General features: G+C 40.4%; 1 protein-coding gene across 1 annotated transcript; it reads left to right on the top strand.

The window, feature by feature from the left end:
• Positions 1 to 4,486: 4,486 nt before the first annotated feature.
• Positions 4,487 to 10,924, top strand: LOC113008693 (uncharacterized). Its single transcript, XM_026146311.1, has 4 exons — positions 4,487 to 4,675; positions 4,876 to 8,401; positions 8,864 to 9,331; positions 10,901 to 10,924. Exons 2-4 carry the CDS (start codon positions 5,111 to 5,113, stop codon positions 10,922 to 10,924), a joined length of 3,783 nt encoding a protein of 1,260 aa, XP_026002096.1. The 5' UTR covers positions 4,487 to 4,675; positions 4,876 to 5,110.
• The last annotated feature ends 13,118 nt before the right edge of the window (positions 10,925 to 24,042 follow it).

Below are 24,042 nucleotides of genomic sequence, written 5' to 3'. Positions count from 1 at the left end.
TTGTACACATATGACTGTGTGGCCACTACCAGCTCCACCACCATCATCAAGTTTGCTGACGACACCGTCGTGGTGGGCCTGATCTCTGATAACAACGAGACGGCCTACGTGAAGGAGATTAGGAATCTGGAGAACTGGTGCCAGAGGAACAACCTCCTTCTAAACGTCAGTAAGACAAAGGAGCTGATAGTGGACTTCAGCACTAAGCAGGAGAGGAACTACCAGACCCCCGTCATCAACGAGTGCCCAGTGGAGAGAGTGGACAGCTTCAAATACCTCGGAGTTCACATCACGCAGGACCTGTCATGGTCCTGTCACATCAACACCGTGGTGAAAAAGGCCCGACAGCGTCTCTACCACCTCAGACGCTTGAGAGACTTCCAACTGCCCTCCAAGGTGCTCAGGAACTTTTACTCGTGCACCATAGAGAGCATCCTGGCGGGAAACATCTTAACCTGGTTCGGGAACAGCACCATGCAGGACAGACGAGCTCTACAGAGGGTTGTGCGGTCAGCTGAGCGCACCATCCGCTCCGAGCTCCCTGACCTGCACTCAATCTACAGCAGGCGGTGCTGGACCAAGGCCAGGAAGATCGTGAAGGACCTCAGCCATCCCAACAACAGACTGTTCTCTCTGTTGAGGTCAGGAAAGCGATTCCGCTCCCTGAAGACCAACACAGAGAGACTGAGGAGGAGCTTCTTCCCGCAGGCGATACGGTCTCTCAATCACACCACCACACAGTACTGACCCACACATATGGTTCTTACACACACACTGGACTTTCTGGACATTGTTTTTGCACACATTGTTTTTTTGCACAACACTGGTCACTATATTCTTCATTTCCGGTTAATACTTGTACAGCTGCTGTTATTGTGTATATATTTATTTATATTTAGATTTCTTCATACATTCTTATATAGTTCTATATTGTGTATTTTGTTGTACAGTTATTTTATTTTCAACTTTAATTTATATATTTTATCTTATTCTTCCCAGTTAAATTTACCCTTCATTCTAATTTGTGTTGTACAGTTATTTCATTTTTAACCTTAATTTATATTTTATTCCTTCCTAGTTAAATTTACCCTTTTTAATTTTTCATATTTATTTCCTATCTTATTCATAGCCTTTCCTTTTTTGTTTTCTTTAGGTCACGAGCAGTTGTCCAAGCATTTCACTACATATCGTACTGTGTATGACTGTGTACGTGACAAATAAAATTTGAATTTGAAATTTGAACTATATTGTATTATGTCTGTATTTGAGTGTTTGTCTTGTCTATTCTCTTTATTTGTTGTTATTTCCATTGTTTATTTCTTTTGTAGAAAACCACACACACACCTATGTACACCCGCTGTGTTTACAGCCGCAGAAATTGAATGGTGACAATGAAGTGCCTCAAACGGAACCTCAAGCTCCCTTCTTCTTTCATACTCTGGGACAGTTTGGCCTTAAGTGGTGTTCTGGCCGACACACCGGGGCGACCGCAGTGCTCAAAGACTGAATCAGTGCCACAGCCGTGCCTATCTTTGATATCTCCACTACACTGGTATATTTAATACCTTAATGGAGGTAAATCAGGGTCAAATGTTTTATTCAGTTGAGAAAATGATTTGAAACTGATATTCTAAGTTTTAATATTTAAAAACTGGAAAAAATGTGTTTAAAAGACAAATGAATAATTTTATTTTGAATAAACTTTTTTGTTTTCATGCAAATCTTTTTCTTAACAGTTTTTAATTTTCAGCTTCAAATTCATTTTTTAGTTTCAAGTCTAATTTTTTTCAGTTTTCAGGTCTTTTTTTTTTCCAGTTTCAGACTTTTGATCCTGGTCGCTAAGCTATAAGAGTGATGAACTCCGTAGAGAAATAAAAGAATCACCCGCTCATTTCTGTATATTACATTGAAATTAAAATCCCCCATCCCCCTTAATACACCTTTATACCTTACTTTATCTTTGACCTTAATGTATATCAATATGTTACAAACATTAACTTATCAATATATTCCATTATATGATAATAGGAGAAACTGTGTTTCGTACCTGTTGGCTGGTGCCAGTAGCATCCCGAGAAGGAGAGGTGGTGGAGAGAATTTTTAACTTGTAATAAATGTGACAAGGCAGCTGCGTCTACCCCTTGATACACACCCACAACACAAAATCAGAGTAACAAATCTGAAACTGGAAAAAAGGGTTTGAAACCAAAAAATGACTCTGAAGCAGAAAAAAAATTAAACCGTAAAAAAAAAAAATGCATGAAAAATAATAATTTATTCAAAATAAATTATTCATTTCTTCTTTTAAACACATTTTTAAAAAACATTTTTAAATATCAAAACTTAGACTTTCAGTTCCAAATTACTTTTTCAAATGACTGAAACTTTTGATCCTGATTTAGATCCATATGTCACGATCCTGGGTCATTTGACCCAGTGTTTTGAGTTTTAATATATTTTGATGTTTACGGTTTATGTTTAAGTTCATTAGCTTATCGAAGTTCAGTTCTATTTTGCCTATGTAGCCCTGTCAAAGTTCATTTTTTATTAGATTCCCTTTGTGCCTTCACCCCTGTGTTTAAGTCTCCCTCGCCTTTCATGCGTTTCGTGTCTGTGTGTCGATGTTGTCAGTCTTGTGTTGCCATGTCTGTGTCTCGTTATATTTCCTGTTGTATTTTGAAGAGGTCTGGTGTCCCCTGTTCATTGTGTTTAGTTTCACTTCCCCCGTGGCATCATCATGTTGATTGCAGTCAGCTGTTTCCCCATGTGTTTTCACTTCCCCTGATCACCTCCTGTATGTATTTAGTCTGTGTGTTTTCATTCATTCCTTGCCAGGTCATCTGTTGTTTCACATTTCCAAGTTTTTAATGTGTTCATGTCCAGGTTTGTTCATGTTCAATTTTAGTTTTCCCAGTTTAGGTTAATAGTTTTGCATCAGTTTGACTTGCCCTTTGTTCGTACCTTTTGTTAATTCAAGTTACTTTCCAAGTTCCATTGTGTCTGCGTTTGAGTCCACTATTCACACTCCAGACAGTCTGCTTCCACACACTGTGACACCATACCACTTCTCCCTGAAGGACATCACTTTCTTAATCCCCAAGAACCAGTTTTAGCAACAAAGGATTGGACCACGAGCCTTGATCTGGTTGAAGTGAGACAGAGTCCATTCATATTGTCTTCAGAAGAGTCCTCTGAATCACACTTAGTCTGCCCATTCACCCAACACCAATTGCCTTGCCTTGGGAAACTCTGCCAGAGGCAAAATGTTAGGACAGCATAACTCCTGGGAACACTGTAAAGTCCTCCGCTGCGAAATGGAAAGTTTTTTTTCCCTAAATTTGGGGAAAAAACTGATATCCCTCCTTGTCAGTGAGTAGGAAGACAAATATAACTCACAAACCTGCATGTTAACTCATATGGTGTAACATGTATAAGCAAGATGACTTGATATAAAGGCTGGACAAGGACTTGAGAGCTCTGGCTCTGGGTATAGACCGAGTTGTCCCCCATTCAGAAGGTGGGTGGTTTAATTCCTTGGCTTCACTAGTGCTGTAGTGTCCTTGGGCAAGACATGGAACCTCAAAGTGCTACCAACATGCATTGGTAACTGTGGGAAAGCACTTAAGGCCCAGAATAAAGCTCCGTATCAGTGTGTGAGTGAATGAGCTTTCTAATAAAAAGTGCTTTGAGTGCTCACAGTTGAAACATTCTGTCAGTGTTAGTCCATTTAAAATTTACTAAAAGATGAAGCACTGACTCTAAGACGTCTTTGTGCCCAAAGAACAAATAGGTTGTTATCACAGTTTGTAGAAAAGGTGGTAGAAGTTTATAATATGGCCAGAGACAAAGGTTGTAATTCCTCCAGCTTAAAATTACTTTATTTCAATGTATTTTTTCTTACATTAGGCGATCATTTAATCTATGCAAACATATTTACTGATAGCTGCATGAGAATGAGAGGGCAACAGTTCAGCTATTTACAGGAAATAAGTTATACTGTAAGTCATACTAGCATGCTAGTACATTGCAAACAAACATTGTTAACAGTAACCTCAGTGGTGGGGAGTGCAGTGCAAACAAGAAATAGACTGTTAGCTTGTAAAGGAAAAGTTTGAATGTGTTGAAATGTTGTGGTTGCAGCAACTGAATGTTTTAGATGGTTTCCTCCTTTTACTTAGGCACACAGAAATGGCAATGTCTGTGCTCGGAAAATCAATTCTCACATTCATCTTCATCACAAAAGGGAAAAAAGAAAAAAAGAAGTTAAAGAACAGTAAAAGGAAAAAGGCACACAAAAAAAGGAAATAAATGACTAAGCTATACATATAAAAAATTGTAATAAACAGTTTATTTTGGGTTCAACCATAAAAAAAACCCATTTTATTTGCATCTTTTTTCATTCATGTCAGTTTAAAATTTTTATAGTTTTTGCACCGCCCTTTTGAAAGTTATGGTTGATCAATGTTTGTAAAAGAAAAATGTCATGGAACGGACATATTATAGTTGTTTAAGAAGTGTTACTACCACCTAGTGGTAACTAAGCAGAATGTCTTTTTTGTAGAGGAAGTGATATACAGGAAGTTGTGTGCTCATTAGCTGCTGCAGTGACAGCATTTGTAATCTGATGGCAATCTCTGCAATCCTGGTGTTAAAGTCCACAATATCGGCTTCATCCGTAAGTTCCTATAAATTTAATGTGTATTAGTAAGTTTTGACGCTGTTTTGAGTTAAATCATATGGAGGCAGGTAGATGCTTGTATTTTGTCAGCAGATGCTTTATCTGTGGTCGTGTGTTTTTCGCTAGAACAATGTTATTCTCCCAGTGTAATGGAACATGTCTTCATTGTGTATTTTGTATTCCTTTTCTTTGTACAGTTTTACAAAAAAAAGAGAGAGAGAGAATTTATTTTCATCATTAAATCCTGCCAAACACAACAAGCGGCCTGTTTCTTGGAGGATGAAGTGCTGGGAATAAAGATTGTTAAGCTAGCTGTATAGCTGAAATTACGTTGCCTGCAACAAACTTTAGTGAGGACAGCATAGTAAAAGGATGACCACTCAACGTGGAAGTTAAGAAGAGTGAAGGATTGTCAGTCTGCATCACACTGCAATGGAAGCCACAAGCGCCTCAGCACAAGCTTTAAAGGAAGATAGAGCTGAAGGCTCACGAGATGAAGTTGAATCGGGGTCTATTTATTCACGCCACAGCTCAAAGAGGTCACGCTCTTCACGCTCATCAACAAGCTCCAGAGTAAGCTATGAAGCAGCCAGGGCGCGAGCCAAAGCAGAAGCGGCGAAAACCAGACTAGCGTTCACGGAAAAGGAAGGCGAACTGAGAGTCGACAAGGCCAGACTAGAAGCCAAGATAGATTATATTAGTCTACAGAAAGAAGCTGAGGCTGCCCAAGCTGAAGCTGAGGTGTTGGAGGCAGCTGCAGGAGACGTGAATGAATCCAACAACAAAGAATTTGACTTTCTGCCCTTGCCAGAGAGTGCATTGAAAAGGACTGATCACTATGTTACACAGCACACAAAAGATCAATTCCCACAAGAACCCAAAGTAGAGAATGATTCGACTTTACCGCCAACATCCACTCCATTTCCAAGCTACAATCAGAATGCACAGCCCCAGCTCATCGACAATGGAGCCAGCTTCCCTCCAAATAATGCTCAGCCACTCCATATGAACTTCCCACAGCAAGAAGATGAGCGCTATCAGCACAGGGTACTGCCCGACAATCGACCACATCTAAACAGCTCCCACAATAATGACTCATCTACAGATCTTGCCAAGTTCCTTGCTAAATCCCAGCTGGTTTCCTCAGGCCTAACAAAGTTTGATGACTTACCCGAACACTATGAAGCCTGGAGAGAAACGTTCATCAACACAATCGAAAGTCTGAGTCTATCAGCAAGTGAAGAAATGGATCTGCTTATCAAATGGCTGGGTAAAGAATCTGGTGGGCATGCAATCAGAATACGGTCTGTGAATATCAGACAGCCTAATGTGGGACTTAGAATGATCTGGGAAAGACTAAATAAAAAATATGGTGCTCCAGAGGTGATAGAAAGAGCTCTCTTTTGTAAACTTGAGAGTTTTCCCAAGATCCACAACAGAGAGAGTCAAAAACTACAAGAACTGGCTGACTTGCTTACTGAACTCGACGTTGCTAAACGAGAGGGTTACCTGCCAGGTCTAGCCTATCTTGATACATCAAGAGGTGTGCAGCCAATTGTGGAAAAGCTCCCTTTTTATCTCCAAGACAAGTGGCTGTCACACGGGTGCAAATACAAAAGAGATCATCATGCTGCCTTTCCTCCTTTCTCCTACTTCAAAGAATTCATCTGCAGAGAGGCTGAAGAGAGAAATGATCCCAGTTTTAACTATCCAGATCTTTTCACTAATTCTTACAGAAAAGAGAAGTCAAATCAAGCGAGACCTGTCTCCGTGCACAAGACGAACATATGCATGGCTTCAGAGCCCAAAATAGGAAATCCAGAGAAGCTATGCCCCATGCACCACAAGCCTCATTCTCTTCAAAAATGCAGAGGTTTTCGAAAACTGCTCTTGGAAGAGAGGAAAAGGTTCTTAAAAGAAAACAATATATGTTTTCGCTGCTGCGCCTCTACGACTCATCAAGCCAAATCTTGTGAGGCCACCGTAAAATGCGAGGAATGTGACAGTGATAAACACATTTCCGCTCTGCACCCCGGACCAGCTTCGCGCTCAGATGCAGTTCCTACTTCCTCGACAGAGAATGGCGGGGAGAGGTCGGACACAGAGGCACAGAGTGTCACATCCAGATGTACCCAGGTATGTGGGGATGGGTTTCAAGGGAAATCCTGCTCAAAGATCTGTCTGGTGAATGTGTATCCAAATGGCCACCAAGAGCAATGGCAGAAGATGTATGTCATTTTAGATGACCAAAGTAATGTTTCACTGGCCAGATCTGAGTTTTTTGACATGTTTGGTCTCAAGGGAGCAACCATGCCATACACACTGAAAACCTGTGCAGGCGTCATAGAAGCATCTGGGAGAAGAGCCCACAGTTTTATGATAGAATCGTTGGACGGGAAAGTTACCATGCCTTTGCCTGCACTTATAGAGTGCAATGATATCCCAAATAACAGGTCAGAGATACCCACACCCGAAGCTGCATGTCACCACCATAATCTTAAAAGAGTGGCAGATAAGATTCCACCACTTGACCCAGAAGCAGACATTCTTCTTCTATTGGGAAGAGACATTATAAGAGCGCATAAGGTTCGAGACCAGTATAATGGTCCACTAAACGCCCCATATGCACAACGCTTAGACCTAGGGTGGGTCATAGTTGGAGAGGTGTGCATAGGAGGTGCACACAACACGACTACAGTGAGTGCTATGAAAACCTGCATCCTGGAAAATGGCAGACCAAGTCACTTTGCCACGTGTGAGAATAAGATAAAGGTGAAAGAAAATCCTAATGGCAAAGATGAGAAAAAGAGAACCCCACCCAATAGAGACATTCAAAATGCATTGACAGTGACTAATCTTGGGGAAACAGTCTTCAATGCCACAGAAGATGACAACCAGCTAGCACACTCCATTGAGGATTCAGTCTTCCTACAGATCATGGAAGAGGAATTCTTCCAGGATGAGACAAAAAGCTGGGTTGCCCCTCTTCCTTTTCGGCACCCACGTAAACGTCTGCCAAATAACAGATGTTACGCTCATCACCGTCTGATGTCACTGCGGAAGACTTTAGATAAGAAGCCCGAAATGAAAATGCATTTCACAGACTTCATGCAAAATATGTTAGACAAGGGACATGCTGAACTTGCACCACCACTCCAGGAGGGGGCAGAATGCTGGTATTTGCCCACGTTTGGTGTTTACCATCCCAAAAAACCAAGCAAGATTAGAGTGGTATTTGATTCCAGTGCTCAGTATGATGGAATCTCGCTAAACGAGGTGCTGCTGTCTGGACCAGATCTTAACAACACTCTCATCGGTGTCCTCCTCAGATTCAGGAAAGAGCCTGTAGCCATAACTGCAGATATTCAGCAGATGTTTTACTGTTTCGTTGTTCGTGAGGACTGCAGGGATTTCCTTAGGTTCCTGTGGTATCAGGATAACGATCTGAGTAAGGATGTGGTGGATTATCGCATGCGTGTTCATGTTTTCGGAAACAGTCCATCACCTGCAGTGGCAATCTTTGGCCTCAGGAAAGCAGCAGAGCACCAAGAAGTTGAATATGGCAGTGATGCGAGGCACTTCGTAGAAAGAGACTTTTATGTAGATGACGGCCTCCGGTCTTTTGCTACAACAGCAGAGGCCATTGATGTTCTGCGTCGAACACAGCAGATGTTGGCAGCATCTAACATCACTCTGCACAAAATAGCTTCAAATCGAGCAGAAGTATTGAAAGCATTTCCTGCAGATCAAAGAGCAGACAATGTAAAAGACCTTAACCTCTTTGTGGATGACTTACCAGTCCAACACAGTCTTGGAGTCAGCTGGAACATAATGACTGACACTTTTGGATTCAGTATTCCTGAGAATGAAAAGCCATTTACACGCCGTGGTGTCCTGTCAACAGTAAACAGTCTGTTTGATCCTTTGGGGTTCATAGCTCCTGTTGCAGTGACAGGGAGACTGATTCTAAGAGAGCTAACAACCGAGAATGCAGACTGGGACGTAGAACTCCCTGAGGCTAAAAAAGAAAGTTGGAGAAGATGGAATGAATCATTGTCAGCACTAAAAAACCTGGATGTTCCACGAACATATGCCTCTTTCTCTGTTTCAAAAGCACAGCACGCTGAATTATTGGTCTTCTGTGATGCCTCTGTCAAAGCAATATCTGCAGTTGCTTATCTTAAGACAACGAATGAACAGGGTCTCCAAGAGGTGGGCTTTGTTTTCGGGAAATCCAAGCTCGCTCCCAACCCAGGCCTCACAATCCCAAGACTGGAGTTGTGTGCTGCTGTCATGGCCGTTGAGATAGCCGATCTAGTAATGAGGGAGCTTGATCTAGATCTCAAGACAGTGAAATTCTACACTGACAGCAGAGTTGTATTGGGATACATACACAATGAGACTAGGAGGTTCTATGTGTATGTGAACAATAGAGTGCAGCGCATCCGGCAGTCAACACGACCTGATCAGTGGAACTACATTCCTTCAGAACTAAATCCGGCTGATCATGGGTCACGTTCTGTTCCAGCCGCCGAGCTTGCCGACACCACGTGGCTAACAGGACCAGCATTCCTAATGAAACAAACAAAGGTAGCTGCCAGTGGCGATAAAGGATCAACATTTGACCTTGTGAACCCAGATGCTGATGCTGAGGTACGTCCTGAGGTAATCTCGCTCGCCACACAAGTTAGTAGAGACAAACTTGGCTCAAAACGCTTCCAGCGTTTTTCTACCTGGACCACACTCAGTAAGACTGTGGCACGTCTGTGTCATATTGCTCAGTGTTTCTCTCACTCCTCAAAGAATCAAAGGTGTGTTGGATGGCACATGTGCAAAAGTGGCCTGTCAGTCATTGACATTGTCAGAGCAGAACTGATCATCATAAAATGTGTGCAAGAAGAAATGTATTCAGAAGAACTGAAATGCATCAAAATGAAACATGACCTTCCGAAAACCAGCACTCTGTACAAACTCCGACCCATTCTCGACAGCGAAGGTATGTTAAGAATAGGTGGACGCATTGGTCGAGGACAACTTGAAAGTGGTGAAGTCCATCCGCTAATAATACCAAGCCGCAGCCATGTAGCAAGCTTGCTTGTTTGTCATCATCATCAGGCTGTAAAGCACCAGGGCAGGCATTTCACTGAAGGTGCAATTCGCAACAGTGGTCTGTGGATTGTTGGAGGGAAATGTCTCATCAGCAGTATTATTCACAAGTGTGTTACATGCAGGAAACTAAGAGGAAGAACCGAGCAGCAACAAATGTCAGACCTACCCACAGAGCGCCTTCAGGCTGACCCTCCATTTTCCTATGTTGGCCTTGATGTTTTTGGACCATGGGAAGTGGTGATACGCCGTACCAGAGGTGGTCAAGCTCAAGACAAAAGGTGGGCTGTCCTTTTCACATGTATGGCCACTCGAGCCATACATATTGAGGTTATTGAAACAATGACGTCCTCAAGCTTTATAAATGCGCTCCGAAGGTTTTTCTCCATCAGGGGTCATGCCAAACAGCTTCGCTCGGACTGTGGGACCAATTTCACTGGAGCGTTCAAAGAGCTGAAGATGGATCCTGGCAATAAGAGCGTAGAGGATTACCTTCTTCAACAAAAATGCACTTGGGTTTTCAACCCACCTCACTCCTCTCATATGGGCGGCGCTTGGGAGCGCATGATTGGAGTGGCAAGACGGATTTTAGATTCTATGCTTCTTCAGGTTGGACATGTAAAACTCACTCATGAGGTCTTAACCACTTTTATGGCTGAAGTGAGTGCCATTGTCAATGCAAGGCCGTTAATACCAGTTTCTACTGATCCTGAGGCACCTTTCATTCTAACACCTTCCATATTGCTGACCCAGAAGGGGGGTGTTCCCTCTCCTACTGTAAGTGAGTTTTCAAGAGGGGATCTGCTCAAAAATCAGTGGAAAAGAGTTCAGGCCTTGGCAGATACCTTCTGGGCTAGGTGGCGCCGTGAATATTTGAGCACATTACAGAGTCGGCACAAATGGCAATCTCAGAAACCTAATCTCAAAGAAGGAGATATTGTTCTGCTCAAGGACGATCAAGCCAAGAGGAATCAGTGGCCTATGGGAATTATTGTCAAGGTTGTTCCCAGCAGAGATGGACTTGTTAGGAAAGTTGAAGTTAAGGTGATACGGAACCAGACAGCGAAGGTCTTCTCTAGACCAGTTTCTCAAGTAATCTTGTTGTTTTCACCACAGGACAATGACTCATCAGCAAGCTAGAGGATTGAGACTGTGGCATAAAGTGGCATATCTTTAATATGCCAGGCGGGGAGTGTCATGGAACGGACATATTATAGTTGTTTAAGAAGTGTTACTACCACCTAGTGGTAACTAAGCAGAATGTCTTTTTTGTAGAGGAAGTGATATACAGGAAGTTGTGTGCTCTTTAGCTGCTGCAGTGACAGCATTTGTAATCTGATGGCAATCTCTGCAATCCTGGTGTTAAAGTCCACAATATCGGCTTCATCCGTAAGTTCCTATACATTTAATGTGTATTCATTCTTTTAAATCACAGCTTAAAACATATCTTTTTAAACTTGCCTTCTCCACCTTTTAATTGCTGGTTTGTTTGTTTGTTTGTTTGGTTGCTGTGACCTATTGACCTCTTGTATTAATTCCCTCCTATCTTTCTATTGGTGTCTTTTATTATGGTGGTACAGCTTTTATCTTGCTATTACCCATGTGCTGTAGTCATTCTTATTGGTAGCTTTTATCTATGAACATAACTCGTTATTTTTTATTTTTTTTATCCGTTATCAATGTTTGAACCTTTTATTGTTTTATGTAAAGCACTTTGGTATGCCCAAGGCTTTTAAATGTGCTCTATAAATAAAGATTGTTGTTGTTGTTGTTGTTATTAGTAAGTTTTGACGCTGTTTTGAGTTAAATCATATGGAGGCAGGTAGATGCTTGTATTTTGTCAGCAGATGCTTTATCTGTGGTCGTGTGTTTTTCGCTAGAACAATGTTATTCTCCCAGTGTAATGGAACATGTCTTCATTGTGTATTTTGTATTCCTTTTCTTTGTACAGTTTTACAAAAAAAAGAGAGAGAGAGAATTTATTTTCATCATTAAATCCTGCCAAACACAACAAGCGGCCTGTTTCTTGGAGAATGAAGTGCTGGGAATAAAGATTGTTAAGCTAGCTGTATAGCTGAAATTACGTTGCCTGCAACAAACTTTAGTGAGGACAGCATAAAAAATATCTAATTTGCTCTGACCTATGCCCTGGAAAATTTAATGTTTCATTAATTTTTTTCTTATAAATAGGAAAGCAAGAACATTCCTTATTATATTTGTATTTGTAATATGAAGCCAAACTGAATAGTGTAGCAACCGTCATGTACATATATTACACAATGAAAATGTTAAACGGCAAAGTTAACGCATGCTATGGCACTTAACAGTACAGAGTATTTATTGTGAGATGTAAAATTTTCTATTTTGTTTCTACTAAAATATCAAATATAGAAGTTGTGTACTTACAGCTCCATCTGTACATATTTGTAAGTAAATGAAATTACACCCTATTTTCAAAATCTAGGATGTAGCAGGTGTTTTAAAGCGCTAACACAGAGGCAAAGACTTTGGTCATTGATTTCCACTGGTGCCTAACTGATTACAGTTGATACCATCTTTTGTAGTAGCTGGGAATTTTCAAAGATTAACAGCAGGATGAAGGGAGATGAGTGGCTCCAGATACCTAATTGGGCCAAAAAATTAGCATATACAGCGTCATTCAGTGGCAACATTAGTTATATTAGCATATACAGCGTCATTCAGTGGCAACATTAGTTATATTAGCATATACAGCGTCATTCAGTGGCAACATTAGCTATATTAGCATATACAGCGTCATTCAGTGGCAAGATTCAATTAGGCTCAACATGTCCTACAAAAGTAGGCACAGTTATTGTGCATACTCTTTTCTAAGATAAGCTAATTGGCTGCTGCACCAAGGTTTGTTCTACTAAACAGCTGTGAGGGGAATATCGTTTTTTTTTTCCCAAGTGCTGTCAAGATGGAATAGATTTACAGATTTACTAGATGTTATAGTCCCATTATCAGGGACTATAACATCTAGTCCTTTTTACTGAAATAATGTTTTAAGTGTGTTGTTAGCTTGGCAGTTTTGTAGATACTGTTCTAAATTATGCCCTTTACATCCATCCTTTTTCTTTTTCTTCCTTAGGATTCCTCTCATCCCCGTGTGTTCATTTCATGATTTAATTGCCAGACTTCTACATAATTATTGTACAGGCAAGGTGTGTGTATTCTTGTATTTCTGTCCTCATAAGGACCAAATACAATTAAAGAGTTTGAGAAAGGATTTTTTTTTTTTATAACATTTTATCAGCGAGGGTCCTCACAAGTATAACAAATGCTATAAAGCACCTGTAAAGTGCTGGAGATGAGGAAAAGGACACACACTTGAGAAGATATTTACTTTATCTAGAGATCTGATTTCTTTTTCATTTGACCGCCTTCTACTGGTTTTTGATTTTCTGTTCGCCTCAGTGTGCTGTGTTTACATTCCCCCCCTTGTCTTTCTTTCTGCTTTTTTCTCTCTACCCATCGGTTTTCCTCCGCCTCTGGCTAAATCTAATTTTCTTTTTTTTTTTTTGGGGGGGGGAGTATTTTCAAAGCGCTTGTTGCAGTGAGAAAAAAAGCTAGATTCTGCCCACTACAAAGCACTGAGAGCCCTGCTCTTGTTTGAAATCTTGTGGGCTTATTGAGCAGCTTTGTGTTTTGCTCAGGTGCTTCAGCTTGGGCGGGAGAGCAGATAGGAGAAACATTTTTGATGTCTTTATATGTGAGCATCTTTTACCCTTTATGCCATTATTTGACATTAGGAGGTCATGTTATGGCCTGGGCATTTATGGGTGTTCATCAGGCCACGTAAAACCAGAGTCATGATAAACAATATATACGCAGCGTTTTTTCCTCAATAGTGTCGTCACGTTTACTAAGGACAGCGCAGCAAGTACTCTCTGCTTATGACCAAAAAATTAACAAAACAAAACAAAAAACTTTCATGTTGGTGGAATTTGGTTGTTTAGGAAGAGGGGGAAGTTTTAGGAGTGACGGCGAGAGAGAGAGAGAGAGAAAGAAAGACAGCAGAAAAAGAGAGAGAGAGAGCGAGTTTCGAGATGTGAGAGATTTGTGACGTTTAGCATGTTTGGAGTGTGTAGTTAATGTGTTGTCTTGTGTAGTTAGTGTGTAGTGTTGTGGATAGTTTTGTGTTGTGTGTCAGAACAATGAGGCGACTGCTGAATCAAAACGGGATGAGTGATACACCTGCTATCAGACCTGCAGGTATCAGGCTGTGATGTTCTCCTTTATAGTGGACAGAAATATTTGGAGAGGCACAAATATTTGTGTGGCATCTTATTGAATGCAGAACAGCTGATTGTTATGTAAATAGTTTGAAATGGTTTTAAAAAAAGGGTAAAAAGGTAAATGGCTGCAAATAACTTTGTTGTTTGCAAAACTTGTATGATTTTTATGATTTTAAAATTTACAATTTATATTTGCATTTAAAGTTAAGAAATATGATTCAATAAACATGTTTGTGGTTGTTACAGTAAAAAATATAACTTTTTCTACTCTGATTTTGTTTTTTTTTAAATCTGATTTTAGATCAATTGTGTTAAGACAGTATGTCAAAATGAAAAGATAACTGTAAATTCAGACACCTGAGGTTGTGCTGAAAAGAATGATACCAAACAAGGCAAAGGAAATAGTTTTTAAAGGTGAAATGTAGAGGAAACATCAAAAGTGGTTAAAAATGGCCAATTAAACTTTTTTTTTTTTTAAAGTAATGCAGTAGTTACTTTTCAAGTAATTAATTACTTTTAGAATCTTATAACTCAGTTACTAACTCAGTTACTTACGTTTTCAAAGTAACTTGCCCAACACTGGTGCTTATAGATGAAGGAACAGATGATAAAGCAGCAGCATGAATTCATTTATATGTGCACAAAACATACATATTATAAGAGGAGTGGCTGAATAACCAGTTTTGCTTAGGAAGGTTCCTAACTGATTTCAACTATCTGCATGGGAGCCATAAAAGGAGCTGGTCAGATTCTCTAGAAACGGTGCTTTATTAATTCCTTTATTACCTCCTTTAGCACAGAGTACATCTGGATCTTTATGAAAGGGAAGAAGAAAGGGAGGTAGAGAGGGACATCTACTAATCTGAAGACTGGTAGTTCCTCCGACTGAAGTATCCTTGGGCAAGATACTGAATGCCCTAGATGTATTCATCAGTGTGCAGCGTACATGTTAAAGACGTATCATAATTCACAATGGAATAGTTACAAAAAACGAGCGATCAACATAACTAACAGTTTTTGCAGAGGAAATGTTAAGTTTTTCTTTGCTGAGGATATGTTAAATCCAAAGGAGACACTGCTTCACTAAAATCTGCTTTTTAAAAAATGTTTTTTTTTAAAGTGTTTTCCTTCTGTGATGAATCCATTCATCTACTCATTATCTTAACTGCTAATCCAAATGCAATGTATCACTTTGCGGGGTGGCTGGACTCTGGCCCAGCTGTCGTAGGGTTACAGCCTTGACAGTCTTTTTCAGGATTGTGTGAAGAACATATGAATAAAATAAATAAATGAATAAATGGACTCCATTCCAGATTTAAATAACATTTTTAAACAAACCGTATGGTGCAAAGAAAATGAAATCTAGACGCCATAAATGCTTCAATTTTTTCAAATTTTCAAAACAGCATTCAGGTTCATTTTACAGAAAAAAGTCTAACTAGGGTTCTAAAGACACATGTTTCCTTCATGTGCTGTGTCGGTAAAGCAAAGTAATGCTAAAAAAATATGCGACACTGACCCAGACTAGCTGTGGGGCTGACCTATTGACATAGCAGGAAGAAATCAATACAGAGCCGATAAAAACTGAATATAGAATACACCATAAAATATAAATAAATCCAAAAGATCTTTGTGCAGCTGAGTTTTACATAATACATACAATGGAACAACTCTAAAATGGTTAAATTAACAAATGTGATCTGTTCTTATCTGAGAATATCTCAACAGCAGTCTACATTACATTAGAAGCTCCTTAACTCAAGTGATATGAGCTGCTTAGTGAGGGAAGAAAACATGTTTAGTGCAACACTCGCAGAGGGCTGATTGAGATCCCTGCACGCCAAACATAAACGAACGCTCTGGAAAACTGATTTGCTCTTGACATGTTGAGCTTGCCAAGCAATTACAAACAGCATTAAAAATGTAATGAACCATATTTGCTTCTGGGCGAAAAGAGAGAGAGAGGACGAGAGAGAGAAAGAGAGAAAAATTGGTGTTGAGGATGAAGACATGCAAAGATACAGATGATAAAGGAACTTGATGTGCCGACTATCAGGGGTAGGCATAGTCGAAGTCCATTTTACTTACAGTCTAAATGAATCTACGCTTTAAGGCTAATTGCTGGAACTCAAGTTAATGTTTACGGTAAGATGAAGCGTATGTTTCAAAGCAGTTCAAAGTATTTGCACCCTTCATACTGAATTTAGATTATTTTTGGCACAAAATAAAGTAACTTGACTAAATTTAAAACACAAATTATGACAAATGTAAATTTCACTTTAAGGTTTATCATTTTTGTAGTTGTTTACATTAGATGACAAGCATAGGGTTCTGACAAGTTCTTTCTCATATTTCTTTTTTAATCAGTAGCCCATTTGTGCGGAGGTTACCATTGTTGCTTCGCAGCAAGAAGGTTCTGGATTTGAATCTTTCTGCTGCCTTGGATCTCCCTGTGTATTTGGGCTATATGTGACAAGCTAAAGTAAAAAGTCATGGTCTGTTGTCATGTTAAAATTCTTTGAGTTATACAGTTATGATGGCTGAAGTTGCTTAATTTATTCTTTATTGTTAAAGTTGAGTGAAAAACAACAACAACAACTTTATTTATATAGCACACTTAAAGACCAAGGGTACACCAAAGTGCTTCACAATAGTACAGCAGATTAAAACATGAATAATAAAGGACCATTAATAATGTACTGAATATGCTAGCAGGTCAATGGTACTAATTAGGCAAGAATAAAAGTTAAATAAGAATTAAATATCAAATCATAATCAATAGAGAAATATGGATCAAGTGAAGGGATATATACAATGATAAGTAAGTAAAATGAAGATAGTATAGGATACATGCATTAACTAATTGGAAAAGCAAGGTTAAATAAGTGAGTTTTTAGCTGTGATTTAAATGTTTGAATGGAGTTGGATGCGTGAATAGCAATGGGAAGGATGTTCCACAATTCAGGTGCAACCAGGGCAAATGCACGGTCACCTCTAGTCTTAAGCCGAGATCTAGCCTGGACCAAGGGTAACTGGGCTGATAATCTAAGGGCTCTCCCAGGGGTGTATGGTCTAAGGAGTTCAACGAGATAGCTAGGCGCTGTATGATTTTGTGAGTTTATGATTTTAAAGGTAAGCAGCAATATTTTACATTCAATATGGTATTTGATAGGGAGCCAGTACAAATCAGCAAGGACAAGGTTGATAGAGGCAAACATTTCCGGTTCCAGTCAAAACTGTCAGTGATCTACAAACTGAGCCTTACCTGCTAGCCTAAGATCTATTGTTTTGTTTGCAAGTGTAAATTCTCACGGATTCGTCACTCTCGTGATTATTTCTCTTCTTTCTTCATTTGCATAAAGTTATTAATTGGTAACCCTGTACTTAGGTTTACCATCACTTAATATGCCTTTATACTAAGGTACAAAATTGTTACCGTTTGTCAAGGCCATGGCATTAATCCCAAGGGTACAAATATGCATCCATTTTCAAAGGTACAATGACATCAACTTAGAGGTTGCCGCCATTGTGAGAAGTAATTGTGCTTAAGGTAGTATGTTTACTGAGCATATAATTCCTTAAAAATACTGTGAGAAAGTGTAACAACCTAATGAGGGTGCTGTAAGGCAAGAGTGATGAAAAAGGACTTGGGGAGAAATGGTAGAGAGGTGAGTCAGGGACAAAGATGGAGAATTGTTTAGAGATTCGGTGCTCCTGTGTGCAAGGTGGCTGTTTGTAGACCACATGAAATGCAGAGCACTAATAAAGGGCCTGCAGCCACTGAGGGGAAATTGAATTTTTATGGCAGCTCATCAAACATAATTAAAAGTTTGGGATATACAAAGGAGAAGTGCTACGAGTGTAGACACAAAATGTGGCTTTGTGAATACCTTTGTCTATTAGAGATAAGTGTGAACACTTTGCAGTTATTGAGCCAATTATAAATGGGATTTTGTCAGTGATGACTTGGCAGATCAACTTGGAACAAACCCGATCAGGTCTGCTGATCCAGTCACTGTTAGTTATTGTCATTAGGAATAATTCAAACACTGGGATTGAAACATCATTAAATTTCCTCCCTAGCAGTGAAACATTTACTGGAAATGTGTTCAGTTATGTTTGTGTGTGTGTGTTGGGAGTGGGACAATGCCAGAAATTTATTGGCCGGCACCAATCCTCGATACTTCTGCTAAAAATGTTCATGATCTAATGATCCGAAGTAGTTAAACGTAAACGCTTTTATTAAAATGTCATTTAAAATACTGACAGGGTAGCAGATCATGTTAACATTATATGTTGTCGAAAAAGAATGAAATGTTAGGATTTTTGCCAAGTAGCTTACCGACGTTAATGTCCCTGTGAACTTTCTCAACTCACATTCTTTGAACAGATCTGGATGGTGGCCTTTGTGCTTCACAAAATTGAGAGCATTATCATTCCTGGGTCGCTCCTTCTTGAACACGCTTCCATCACCGACTCTACTTTTCTTATCAATGAGTCAGAGCTTGCTTCTTCTTTTTCAACATGAAAAGACAGATCAGAACACTTTTAGCAATATGCTGCCCCCTTTGGTTTTGGAAGAATTGCTGCCTCTGTACATGCGATTCCTACAGTACCTACTCTGTCAAAGAAACCAAGTACCATTCGGTTTCGAGAATTTTGGTCTTGAATAGTACTGTAATTATTGATATCCCAAGTGTATGTGTCATTAACATACCCCGTCATAGCTTTAGGAGTTCAATCATGTTTGGTATGTCTATGTGTATGTTGAAGTTAATCTACAGTTTGTCCTAAAATTTTACAACTTGTGAAATTAAGCATCTGTACATAACTTATACATTAAACTACACATTGCCTCAAATTTAATCTTCTGCTAGCTGTGGCAGCGCCTTAGGTCTCCATCTGCTGTTACCACTGATGTTACCTACATAAGCTTAAATATTTATGTTCAGAATAACCACATACCAATAACCGTTTGGTAACGTAAGGCTTGATGAAAGTAGTCCCGCTTTTGCATACATGCTGCGGCTCAACATCAAACAAGTTTTCCAACATGGAAGAAAAAAATGTCAGCTTTCACTTGAGTAAAACATGAATGCAATCCACTTTGGATAAGTGAAATGAATGGTGTGGTGTCATGCAGGAAATAAGAAATGAGGAAAGTGCTTGGATGAGAAATAGCAAGAGAGGAAGAGATGTAAGAAAAAGACTTCACAGAAAGCGAAACATCAGAGAGAAAAAGTGCAACTCAAGACACAGAGGAAGAGAGTATGTGTTGAGGAGCTAGAAGGAGAGAGGGGGAAGCTATTTTTCCCCCCATCGGATGACACTCAGATCTAATTCAGTCATTTGTCAGCCACATAGGCAGTATAGCGGGCTAATGGACTGGGAAGGCATGAGAGACACAGGCTTAGGGAATCCCTCAGTTGTTATCTGCGGCAGGCATTATCAGACCTACTAACTGAGAGCTGGCTGGCAGCAGAGCTGCCACCAGAAATGGCACTGCAGCCAGAACAAATGGGCACCATGGCCAAAATTGTGAAAGTTGGGGGGGGATGATACAAATGACTGCAATATGCAATGCAAGGGATGCTATAACAGCTTTACTTAAAATCGAAATTTAAGAAGGATGTGACATAAACTAAAATCCAGAGAAGTTAAAGAAGCAAAAGGTTACTCCCACAGTCCTCCGCCCATCATTCCCATCAGCTGCTTTTGAGATGACTATTGTTTCCCTAAAAAACAGACTGCATGGTAACAAGAAGTGTTCAGGTTCTATATGATTGCATATGGTTTCCTCTGCCTTTTTTTATAGCCATTATTATATTATGGTTAGCACCAACCAACATGTATCTATTTATTCCTGTTCCCTTGTTTTTTTTGTAAAGCACTTTGTTAAATGTGAGATGTTATTTAAATGTGCTTTATAAGTTGAGTTTGCCCATCTATCCATCCACTTATCCGGGCCTGAGCCTAAGGACAGAAGCCCAGACTTCCCTCTCCACAGCCACCTCCTCCACCTCATCCTGGGGGACATTGAGGCATTCCCAGATCTCCTTGGTCTATCTTGGGCCTCCTCTCAGTTATGTTACTAACTAATAATGCTAATGTAATGTTGCTTTGGAACCCTCTGAGCCTGTTTAATGTTCGGCTGTGATTTTTGTGTTTCAGAATTTACAGGGTTGATGCACTTCTACGCTGCCTTTATTCCAGAAGACACCAGGTTTATGCAAAAGTGTGAATTTGTCAACCCTGAGATGAGGGAAACTTTTGGCTGTCTGTTACACAAAGACAGCTAACTTAAATTTTGAATCAGTTACCAGGTTAGCATACTCTGTTAACCTGTTAAAGAGCAGTTAGGCTGTTGGAGTCAGGGAGAAAGTTTTTATTGAAGAAAACCTATTTCATTTCATTTTTTCATACATATCAAAAGACATTTCAGAGCACATTAATCTACAGACATTATTATCCTATTTACTTATCAGCTTGTTATTTGTTATATTTGCACTTTTCTAATGATCAAGCTGTAATCAATATAAGAACAGTGAGTATTAACTTGACCTAGTGGCAATTTTATTTATATAGATCCTACGGCAACCCTCACCCCCCAATCCCCCCCCCCAAAAAGAAAAAAATAAAGAACACAAAAATAAGGTCTACAATGCCTTAAGGCAATAAAAACAACAAAACAAATTTGTACAAAGAAATAAAGTACAAGTTGACACACACACACACACACACACACACACACACACACACACACACACACACACACACACACACACACACGCACACACACACACACACACACACCCACAGTTATTAAGTGTAAGCCTGTGAGAATAAAAAGCAGATTTATTATCAGCTCAAAATAATATCTACAGGCTACATCTTTATAACATTGTGACTCAATGAAGAGTAAGGCAGCTGTTGCACCCCTGCACTGAAACATTTAGTGTAGTCATCACTATTTAAACAACGCAAGTCTGTATCAAGCTGTAGAAAAAAACCCCAACTAAACACTGATCACTGGAGAATAATTTCTGGTCAAACTGATGCCAACCTATCACAGTTTGCATCTGAAAGACTTGATATAACTGTTTATGTGAGGATGATCAGGCCCCATCTTATCTTAAAGACCTCATAGCACTGCATCACCCCAAGAGAGCACTCTTAGTAGAATGGGAGGCAGAGCCTTCAGCTTCTAGGCTGCTCTTTGTAGAACCAGCTTTCACTTTGGATATGGGATACAGAGACGCTCTCTACTTTTAAGATTAGGCTTAAAACTTTGCTTTTTGATTAAGCATATGAATCCTCCCTTAGTTGGGCTGTATTAGGCCTGGGCCGCTTGGCCTTCCCATGATGCACTAAGTGTTTTTTTTTTCTTTGCTCACTATGTGTTTATACACCTCTCTGTATTTAATTATTAGTTAATATTAATTTCTGGCTCTCTTCCAGAGTGTGTTGTTTGTCTTGTCTCCCTGAACGCCCTGAACCTGGTTTCTTCCTGTTAAAAGGGAGTTTTTTTCCTTAAAACTGTTGCCAAGTGTTTGCTCATAGGGGCTAGTTTGATTGTTGGGGTGTTCTCTGTATTATTGTAGGGTCTCTACTTTACAACATAAAGAACCTTGAGGCAACTGCTATTGTAATTTGGCACTATATGAATAAAACTGAAGTGAATTCAATTCAGTGTAATCTAAACTGAGCTTTTTAATCCAGACTGGAGATGGTCTGAATGTATTCTGGTAGAGTTTTTATGTTGAAATATAATCATTAAATGCTGTTGTTTTATGAAATTAGGTATTAAAAAAATTAAAATCATTTCTTCTGGGTCTTAATAATATCTGAGTTCATGTTCACACACCCCCGTTCTCTATTGCCTGTTGGGGCGGGGGGGCTGGGAGGCGGAGTTGGCTGTCCGATTGGGGTCTGGAATGTGGGGCCTCCCTGCTGCTGCGGAGTCGGGGTGGTCTGCTTCTCTCCACCCCAGGGAAGAGGGTAACACTACCTGGGTCGAGGGGCAAGGGTACCTAGACCTGGGGTATAGAGTACGCTTGGGGAGTGTGATTGTGTGTACAGTGTCTCTTTATGTCTGTCTCCACGTTGGGTGAGTGCTGAGAATTTGCATATGAGAGCATGAGGGTGGGAATGGATGTTTGTATGGATGTTTGTATCTGTGTGTGCCTGTTTGTTTGTGTCTATATGTCAGGTCGGGTATCAGACGCCACCTCTCTAGGGACATCTCAGGCCCTCCAAGGTATGGAGGCCTATCTCCCCCCACCACTCCCCCTGCCAGTGGCAGATGCCCTCAGACATCAGTGCGTTGGTGGTTCTTGGTGTCCGGGGATGGGCGTCCAGGTACGCACCGGCTCACTCCTGGTGGCTGCTTGTTGGGGCCTGGAGCCTGGGGCTCGCTCGGGCCCCTTTAGGGGGTGGGGTGCCCGCGGCCTCTCGGCCTGGGGCTCTGTCACTCAGGCACGGCTGGCTGCCGGCGGAGCTCACGGGCACGTCACTGCAACCCCCCCCTGGCTTCTGCTCCGCGGCTGCTGAGCGACCCTCATCTGGGACTCTCCTCAGCTCTTTCTGGGATAGTGGCGCGGCTGCCCCTCCGTTGGTCTTCCTTGGTCTCTTGTGCTCTGAGGGTCTCTGGATGTCTGGAGCTTGGATCTCCTCCATACCTGCTTCATGCCCTGGAGGACGGGGCAGTTGCCCCCCCACACCCTCTAGCAGATCATTACATGAAGGAACCTTTTAAATACAAGCGCGTTCATGCTCACAGGTGTAAACACGGGTGCTCACACACACAAACTACACCCTTTTTGGCTCCTACCTCAAAGCACACTATGCGCTGTCGATCCTACGTGCTGCTGATATTCAATATTTAGTATTTACTGTTTTATTCACATAGGTCATCGCGATGATGTTGTTTATTATATTGCTCTCTTTTTTTGCTTGTTTTCTTTTTTCTTTCCCAACAGGTGATCCAGGTGATTGGTATATGTATTTTTTGACCGTTTTTTTTTTTGTTGGTTTTTGTGTTTTGCCCTTTATCACCGTTCCTCTTCCCCGCTGTGTTTCTTTCCCTACTTCTCTTTCTTTCTCCCTTTTCTTTCCCCCAGTCATGTCTGTCCCATGTGTAGCAAGTGAAAATAAAATAAAGTAAACAATAAAGTAAATCCTTTTTGCATCTTCCTTTGCCTTTAGACAATAATTCTGATGGCAACAGAACCCAATGGGACAGGCGAGAAAAAAAAAGTAATACTGAGCAGTTTATTCATAGGTCCACAAATAAAGGGTGTATAATATGTTTGAGCCATGATTTTACTTGCACTTCTTCTCTTTTTATGTTAACACCACCTACATTTGATTCCTGTCACATTTCAGCTGACTAATTAAATTCAAATTTCTGTTTTAAATTGGGTTAGATTTCACCGTCACCTGTTCATGAAAATTCAAGTTGGGTAAATGATGACTGACTGGATGACGTTGATTAAAATTACTTTAATTTTTCCCTCTTCGGTTTTTTAAGAGATAAGATGGGGAAACGCATCTCATCTCATGTCACAGTGAGGACTAACTCATAATCATATTCCTGGGCCCAGTGATTTAAAATTAAGGCTCTGCTCTTCATTTAGCCCTTGCCATGATGAATCCTGGTACTGAAGCTCCATGATGATGGCCTTTTCCTATTACCCACATGCTTAATTAACCAATTCTGAAAACTCAGAGTCAATCAACTCAAAGTTTATGGCTAGACTTGCAGTTTGTTTAAGCAACTTTCTGGAAAACGTTTCAGTTTTAGTTGTGCAGTCACATATTGTGATTTCGTAGCTGTGGGCAGATAGAAGTGCATATGCAGTGTCATTATTCTCCACTTTGTGCAACCAGCGTCGACTTCATACTAAGTTTAAGCAAAAAAAAACTTGCCTGTGCCTATCCATCTGTTTCCTTCCACTTATTTAAATCAGAGTTGGGGGTGGGCTGGAGTCTGTCCCAGCT

The sequence above is a fragment of the Astatotilapia calliptera genome, chromosome 17 (genome assembly GCF_900246225.1).
Source record: "Astatotilapia calliptera chromosome 17, fAstCal1.2, whole genome shotgun sequence".
NCBI classification, from domain to species: Eukaryota; Metazoa; Chordata; class Actinopteri; order Cichliformes; family Cichlidae; genus Astatotilapia; species Astatotilapia calliptera.
Note: the sequence above shows the minus strand (reverse complement) of the source record. Positions and strands in the feature narration are given on the sequence as shown.